At 34.0% G+C, this 8,946-nt stretch overlaps 1 protein-coding gene across 2 annotated transcripts in view; it reads right to left on the bottom strand.

Annotated features, from left to right (window-relative positions):
- Positions 1 to 7,098, bottom strand: part of LOC104087229 (short-chain dehydrogenase TIC 32, chloroplastic-like) — a 62,944-nt gene extending 55,846 nt beyond the window's left edge. The window contains exons 1-8 of one of the 2 annotated variants that reach the window (XM_009591642.4): positions 6,773 to 7,098; positions 5,020 to 5,251; positions 4,799 to 4,878; positions 4,087 to 4,240; positions 3,438 to 3,516; positions 3,101 to 3,185; positions 2,466 to 2,512; positions 1,679 to 1,927 (exon numbers count right to left, since the gene is read on the bottom strand). In XM_009591642.4, the coding sequence (XP_009589937.1) occupies positions 1,769 to 1,927; positions 2,466 to 2,512; positions 3,101 to 3,185; positions 3,438 to 3,516; positions 4,087 to 4,240; positions 4,799 to 4,878; positions 5,020 to 5,251; positions 6,773 to 6,878 (942 nt within the window). In that variant the 5' untranslated portion in view covers positions 6,879 to 7,098 and the 3' untranslated portion in view covers positions 1,679 to 1,768. Of the gene's footprint in view, positions 1 to 1,678; positions 1,928 to 2,465; positions 2,513 to 3,100; positions 3,186 to 3,437; positions 3,517 to 4,086; positions 4,241 to 4,798; positions 4,879 to 5,019; positions 5,252 to 6,772 lie in introns of those variants that run through there. The other variant, XM_070197190.1, reaches the window with a different exon arrangement.
- Between the last annotated feature and the right edge of the window lie 1,848 nt (positions 7,099 to 8,946).

Raw genomic sequence — 8,946 nt, 5'->3', positions numbered from 1 at the left:
TTTTGTTTAGCTTTGCTGCTCTGCTTGCTTACACGGAGTTTAATGGTACTGACACTAAATTAATAGCTCAGATTAATTGTGTAGAATCTCCATACATCTACCTATGGATATGCAAACTGGAAAAATGCAAAATGCAGCTTTGCTTACCGGGCACTACATCAATCACACTGCACATCTTCTTCTTTTTTTCTTTTTTCTTTTTTCTTTTTCATCTCACCACACGTGTTCAGTATTTCGGGAACATTACTGCTCGTCTGCTACCAAAGAACAAATAAAATGATCATGATCTATGTTATAAGAAGTTACAAAATTATATAAAGTTACTAAATTTTAATAATTTTAGCAATAAAGTCACTAAATTATTTTTTATTATATTAAAGTAACTTAACTTAACTTTACTCATTTTAAAGTCCACTATTACAACAAACTTATTCGTCAAGGCGATTTATGGTTAAAATTTTGTGAATTTAATCCTATAGCGGATAAAATCGATTACTTTAATGTGACAAAAATAATTTTGTTACTTTATTGTCAAAGTTTGAAAATTTATCTAATTTAATATAACAAGAAATAATTTTAAGATTTACTGGTATAATGAATAAATATTCTTCTATATAAATATTGGAAAAAAAAATAGTCAGATTTACAACTGGTAACTGAAAAATAGTCACAATTTCAAAAGTGATCGAAATTTAGCCATTTTTCATGTAAAGAAAACATCTGAACAAAAACTCCCTTAAAAATCCGAAAATATTCCAACACAATATGCTGGAGTTCGAATTTTTTACATATGAGATTCTAGCATAATGTGCTGGAATTTCATAATGTGTTGGAGTTCCAACATAATATGCGAGAAGTTTATATGCATGAGCTCTATAATCTAGCATGTTATGCGTGAACTTTCCGTGTGCTGGAGTATCAATATAATATGTTGGAAGCTTATACGTAGGAGCTCCATAATCCCGCATATTATGTTAGAACTTTTCGTGTTTCAGCAAAATAATGATTATTTTTCAATGACTTTACAAATGCTGATTATTTTTCAATTACACGAAAGTTAATTACACAAAAAATGACTAGCCCGTTCTATTTACACGAAATATTGGACAAAGTTAAATGACCGTAACCCGAGCAGGTCCCATAAAAACTACCCCAATTACCAGTCTTCTTCCCTCGAATTTGTTCTCTAGTATAATAGGAGTAATTGTGTTCTGAATCCTGTCTTCTTTTCTCCTTATTTTCATTTTCTTGATTGTTAATAGTGGATTGAAATGTACAGAGTCGGAAATTTTAGATGGCCCAAAATTTAGGAAATATAAAAAGCAAAGAAAAAGAAGTAGTTGATGGGACAATTATGATTTAGGACTAGTAGATTAAGTTATACTCTTCTTTTACACCACCAGTGTAATTTAACTTGTTATAACATGTTACTTACCATATTACATATAATTACCTTTTAGGTGACATGACTGTATAAATATTTTTATAAAAAGTTAGTGCATAGAACTTAAATTCGGAGTGGCATAATAGAATATTGATCCAGTTTGTTTAAGAGAACAGCCCGCTCAGGCTTTCTTGCTTTGAGCGGCTCATAAAAGATTTTCATTTTAAGCATGCTCGGTCCAAACGTTGAACATCTGCAGAAAGCTGAAGATTAAACACTAAACACAGCACGATATCCATCTCTAACACTTAGTGCAATAATAAGATCATAAACGACCAAATACAAAGTTACTTTTCTATATCACTGGTACAACATGTTATATGTTTACTTGACCAAATCCATACTAAAATCCCAAAGCCTTTTAGCTAAATCCATGTCCTTAGCCTTCGCTGTTGTTGTCGCCAAATTGTTGTCCAGAAAATATTCACCACTTACTCCCTTCACTTGTGGATGCAATGCAAGATAACAGGTGGTTGATGCTCCCTATAGAGAAGAAACACGAACGTTAAACTCGTCATTTGCCATAGCATCATGATTTTTATTCTTTAGTGAATCATATTCTAGCCTTCTTGGTCTGAGCAAAGGTCATGTGCGTCAAGAGAGTATTAGACAAGCTATTCTGTATAGAGTATCGACAAATCATTCTCTAGTTTTGTTTTGTGACTTACCTCCCGGAATTTGTTTTTTGGTCAGGTTCCGTTTTCTTAAATTTCCCATGTACATACCAGGGAATTTTATCAGAAGACTTATGAGAAATACAAATTATGTTTCTAGATGAGACTGATGAATATATTTATCCAACTGATTATTGATCCTAAGAAAAAACCCTCTGATAGCAAGAACAGGTGCTGTATGCCTATACTATTTAGGCATTTTCCCCATCGTGAGCAAAACTAATTGTTCAAGAACATGTCAAAATTCACTGCACAGTGAATAGATTTGCAAAATAATAGATCTATTTGAAGTACAAATTATACATCTGTGCATACTTCAAATTTAAATGCTTCGATGCGAAACATACCTGTTGTACATTTTTAAGCACAAGTTTTCCAAGCTTGCTTACAAGACCTGTTATAAGAAGAAAGGAATATTTCATGTTCGCTTCTCTCCAGGCAGCACGCGAGACAAACATTACACGTGAATATTCTACAATGACCGTGGGCTTAGAACTATATATGAAGACTTTCTGAAGTTAAATGTCACAGAGATGTGTATCTCACGAAGCTATGCAAAGTCAGCAAGGAGACAACCTGGTGGCTCGATAATGACCATTAGACTTAGTGTGAGGGTTCAATTCCATCCCCCTCTCCTCCCCTAAATTTGTAGTGGTCGAGTTCTTAACAACCCCCCTCCCTTTCTACCCCACTGAGGAAAAAATAAAATAAAGAGAAAAAGAGGAAAGAGCTAGAGTGACTTGTCGACACAGACTAAGGATTAACTTTGTCAAATGTTGGAAAAAGAAGGGCGATGACGCACCACAAATCTACAGATCAAAATACGACTGCCTTTTCTCATTATGCCATGAGTTAGCATTAGTAAGAGGACAGATGCTTTTTTCCAGACATAAAGAAAATAGATAACAGACTGCACATACCATTCATATTAATCAGACACCGGCCACTAAATAGAAAAAAGAAGAAAAGAGAATCTTCCTACCATCAAAAACACCCATGTGACGGAAAAGATTGGTTGTGATCATTCCAGGATGAAGTGAATTTGCAATTATTTCCGCTCCATCTTCCTGTTAGAAACAACGATCGCTCAAATCTTCGATTTCAATTGAATGGCATGGACCCTCATATAAAGCTATGATTGGGCTACAGAAGTCAGACTCCAAACCAAGAATTCTCTTAATGTGCAAAGAGGTCCAAATATCCACCTTAAGAAATATATGTGTTTGCCTCTAGGAATGGAGACATATCATGACTACACAAGAACCGCTGAGATAAAATCAGAATTAAAATCAGTATGTAATTATTTTCTGAAAGATCACCTTTAAGCGTCTCGTAAGCTCATTCGCGTGCAGTATATTAGCCAGCTTTGACTGGCCATACGCACCGAAGCTGTTGTAGCTGCGCATAAGATAACAAACAACATAGACAATTAAAATCAATTCTCCACAGGGCAAGACTATTTTTGTCATGTAATCGTAATCATGGTTATGTAGCTTTAAGTGAAAAAGACGACAATGAATCGTCAATTTTAGCACGAAAATTTTGTCTTCTTTGGTTGGTACAATAGTCGAAATGAGCAACTATTAAGATTGAAAGAAACCAAACAAGTTAAGTGATCATTTAATTGATAGTCTAAAATAATTCATTTAAGTTAAAATACAAATAGCATAACTCCAGTACTCTCCAGGTAACAACAGCAGTCAACAAAATTAACAAGAGAGATGGTCAACCAAGAACTTGTAACGAATTGCAAGTACTCATCCTAGTTTCAGGTATGATAACATTGAAAATACATAGTATTAAATATATACACTCTCATGGAACTACTGGCGCTTTAGATAGGAAATTGTGAAAATTCCAGGATGATTAAAGAAGTCATCAAAAAAGTGATGGTTTGAGTAAACACAGGTTTCTCTTACAATATGGAGAACTTTCTGAAAATTAGGCAATAAAATTTAATCAAATTACCTTTTGCGGTCATTAATTTTGTCAAACCGAACTCCCTCGCGATATGCAAATCGATGAGCCTCTGATGCAACATTCACAATCCTTCCCTCTCTCTTTGTTTTACGTGCTGTCTCCTTCATCTTGTCCAACAACAAATTCGTCAAAAGAAAATGACCTGCAAACACAACAAAATAGAATAATTATGGCTAAGACAAATAAACAGGAAGAATGTCTTGAAAGCTTACTTATAGAATCATTGCGCGCCTATCATCTATCTACAACTTACTACCAACCTTGTAAGATTTTTCATTTCTGTGTTGTATTACAGAAGAGTAGGATGACAACATATACAAAAGGGACATTAATTGCCCGCTTACCCGTGTGATTCTACAATCATGCTTTATCTCCTTTGTATCGTTGTTGGATATACAAGTTAAAGCAGGTCTCAGATGGTCTTTTATGTATGCATTTTATAACATAAGCCTAAGATGTCAAAATTGAGAATCAACTATTGATCTCTTTTCAGCGAGAACTGAATCTTCATCTCAATAAAATCAGGAAGGGAGATAAAATGAACTGTTGCTGGAACAAAAAAGAAAAGATAAAAGAAAATGCAAGTATTCTATGATCTACTATAAAACATCAATAATATCTTCTCCAAACCAAATTATGCTTTTCCTCATTCCATGATCGATATATGCATAGAAACATATATCTATCAAATAGTTGTTACCTAGATGATTTGTAGCAAATTGCAGCTCTATGTTGTCTTTTGAGAGCATAAAGGGAGTTGCCATCACTCCTGCATTATTACTTTCAAAGAAGAAGATGATGTTAACTGACCTATGTGGAGATATATGAAGCGGGAACAGATTCACACAGAGAACAAAGCTACTTAAATGATATATAAGGAGTAATTCAGGTACTTGATTATCACTCTTATTCTTCACTTACATTAAAAGGTTCAATGGGCGACCTGATAATTTAAAGTCAGAAGCAAATTTCTTCACTGATGCCAATGAGCTAAGATCTAACTCCATCGTATCAACTTTAGCAGCAGGGATTTCCTTAACTATTGTTTCTTTAACATCTTTTCCAGCAGCCATATTCCTGACGGCCATGATAACATGAACTCCACGCAAAGCAAGAACACGGCTAGTTTCAGATCCAATACCACTTGATGCTCCTGCAAATGGATGTTCATGAGCAAACCAGATACTGCTAAACGCTTAACATTTCCTGCCTCCCCGCCTCTTAATAAAGACATTGCACACACTTTACCTAAGAGAATCCAATGTGTAATCTCAACTGTCTAAAAAAGCCAGTTTACTCAAACATGCGTATTTACATTAGTATTGTCAATTTCACTAAAGGGCAGCCCGGTGCACTAAGCTCCCGCTATGCGCGGAGTCCGCGGAAGGGCCAGACCACAAGGGTCTATTGTACACAGCAGGGGCGTACGTAAGATTTCTTGTAAGCAGTGTCGATATTTATAAAAGAGATAACAAAATTATTAGTATCACATCTCTAGGTAATAGATAGCCTTGACCCATTGGTCAAATACTGTTTTAAGAGGCAAGTGGGTGCGATGCTAGTACATAACGACAACTTTTAGCCACAGAGGTCCTATTTGCCAAAAATAGGCTTAGGGTGAAGCTCGAACCTGCAACATCGGCGAACAAAATCATGCGCCGAACCAATGCTAGCGACTCTTAACGCTAAAAAGTGTCATTTTCTTTCTATATATAGGTATATGCACAGTGTGTGTGTGTATATATATATATATATATATATATATATATATATATATATATATATATATATATATAATAAAATTTTCTGACGAAGCGGTGTCACATGACACCCCTTTGCTTCAAGGTCGGTCCACCCCTGGTACGCAGCCTTAACCATCATTTTTGCAAGATTTTGTTTCCACGACTTGAACTCGTGACCTCCTCAATTTCACTGTTTATGATAAATCACTAGTAGCCATAGTATGGAAAATGAAGAAGAGGTCAACATGAGAATGTATCAATTAAAGTTAACCAATATAGATTTTTTTCTACTTCACACTTGGTGATAATAGACCAATTGCTTCAACTACATATACAGATTGCAGCTTCTGCAATAGTCTAATCGTTGTGTAGACCAATTTTTGCATTAGCTGGGCCACATAAGCATTGGTAACAAGGTCGTAGTCAAGAAATTGCCTGATGACTGATGACTACTTTAAGGAATTCAATATTTCATTAGCTTTTCAGTACATCATGAGATTATGAATGAAATTCAATTACCAATTATGTTGGTCTGGTACAAAATGAAGTTGAAATTGAATATTGTCAGCAATCAACTTTAATTTATTGGTTCATACCCTTAATCGATGAAGGTGTCACCCTTTTTTAATTTAACATACTAAAGGAAATAGTTGCATGGAAGGAGAATCATGGCGGTTTGATGTCATCGTGGGTTCGAGCCGTGTAAACAATACACGACCATTGTAGGGTAAGTTTGTATACAATAGACCCTTATGATCCGGCATTTCCGGTATCCGGATACCGCGCTATGTGCACCGGGTTGTCCTCCATTTTTTAAGGGAAATAGTTGCATGCACCAACAATAGCAACGATCGAGTTCAAATTAGACCATTATAGGCAGGAATCAAAAAGGGAATTTTCAAGAAAGTAAAAAGGAGGAAGCAGAGTGTAACCTGTAACAATGGCAGTGAGACCAGAGCCATCAATTCCATGAGTAACTTCCTCAGCAGTAGAATTATACGAAAACCCAGATGCCCCTTTTCTCCTGAAAAACCACATTTTAGTTTTCTTGGTTTGTTTTTATGCTTGTCTGTGTTGTAGATAAATGGAAGAGATGGGAACTGGAAAATAGTGCAGAAGTTAGCTTTGCTTTAATGCACAGATAAATGTGTATTAAAAGCAAACATTAAATTAAATTACGACTTGCATGTTTCACTTTCCTGAATTAGCGGACTGACACGGAAGTAGCAGCAAAATTAAAAATTGCAGTTGTCTGACCAAGAATATGAATGTACCTGGTGTGGAGCGTATGTTGCCAAGTGGAAGTGCTAGCCTACACATTTGCCCAATCTACACACCTTACTATTTTTACAAGTTAAACACTAACCATATCATTTTTCTCATAATATAATGGTTAATCCACCTTTTGGACTTTATTGGTTTTGACATTAATTTTTATCCATTTTGAGTGAATTCTTGTGTGAAATTTATTTTTTCTCCTTTCATTTTTTGTAACAAAATTAATATTTTCTTCCAACTTTAAACTTTGAATGTTTCCTTTATCATATCTCAAAATCCGATAATTAACAAGTGATCTTATATGCAAAGTCTATTTATACCCTCAAATTTTAGAGTCCAGAACCCATTTGTGATTATTTTTGCCAAGTAGGACGAAAATGCGTGTAAAAAAAAAGAGTTATCTAACTATATATAATGCTATTTTAAAGAACGATATACCTTAACGGACGTTTTGGACGTTAAGGTATAACGCTCTTTAAAAGAGCTTATATATATATATATATAAATCGCGTTATGCCTGAGCTGATAAGACAACTATGCATAGCGCGGTATATAAAAGCGCTATATGTATAGCGTTGTTATATACCGGGCTATACATAGATAAAAACGGTCCCCTTCCCTTCTTCCCCACCAGTCCACTTACCCCTTTTTTTTAAAAATCTGAAGCCCCCCTCCCACCCCACCCCCCACCCCCAAAAAAAATCTCCAAAAAAAATCCGAGTGGACCCCACCCGTCACACAAAACGACAAGATTGTAGGTCCCACGTCGTAGCCAAGCCTTCTATGTTGTGGTTTGCTTGTTTCGGACTCAAATTTTCAATTTATCAACTTTCCGAAAAACATAAATCGAGCTATTCCGATTTAGTTTATGTCGAAACTCGTATAAATAATGCATATTAGTTGTTTTGAATGTGTTTTCATGTTATTTCGTATTTTTTTTTGCGATTAAACTAGTATGTTATTTTTATCCGGGCTAAGATATTAGTGTTCTAAAAAAATATGTAAAAATTGAGAAATCATTATTATTTGTTAATAAAAATATTTAATAAATTTCTTTTACTGTTTTATATGTATTTCCGTGAATGTTTTGTGATTAAATTTATTATTTGTTTATCTAGTTTAGATTATTTATTTGCTTAAAGACTAGTAATATAGTGCCCTTTTAGCGTAGTAAAATGTAGAGCCTTTTAGCGTAGTATCCCTGTAGTTTAAGTATCTCTTATATTGATAGATCAAACACAAACTCTGTCCAATGTACAAAAATTAATTATTTAATTTACAAAACAAACATATAAAATTATGAAACTAACATGTAAAATAATAAAATTGACACATATAAGAATTCAGGATAGCTTGGTACTATTAGGCCTCAAATATCGAGTCTGGAACCCATAGATATATACTTTGTCCAATTAAATATTGTAGAATTATAAAAAATAATTATTTAATTTACAGAATAAAACATACAAAATTACGAAAATAATAAAATTGACACATACAAGAATTCAGGATAGCTTGGTGCTACTGGGCCTCAAATGTCGAGCCTGAAACCCATAAATATATACTCTGTCCAATTAAATATTGTATAACTTTAAAAATTAATTATTTAATTTACAGATCAAACATGCAAAATTATGAAAATAACAAAATTAAAACATACAAGAATTCAGGATAGCTTGGTGCTACTGGGCCTCAAATATCGAGCCTGGAACACATAGATATATACTCTGTCCAATTAAATATTGTAGAATTATAAAAATTAATTATTTAATTTACAGATCAAACATACAAAACTATGAAAATAATAAAATTGACACATATAAGAATT

The sequence above is a fragment of the Nicotiana tomentosiformis genome, chromosome 3, assembly GCF_000390325.3.
Source record: "Nicotiana tomentosiformis chromosome 3, ASM39032v3, whole genome shotgun sequence".
Taxonomy (NCBI): domain Eukaryota; kingdom Viridiplantae; phylum Streptophyta; class Magnoliopsida; order Solanales; family Solanaceae; genus Nicotiana; species Nicotiana tomentosiformis.
The sequence above is the reverse complement of the archived record's forward strand: the minus strand, read 5'-3'. Positions and strand labels throughout refer to the sequence as shown.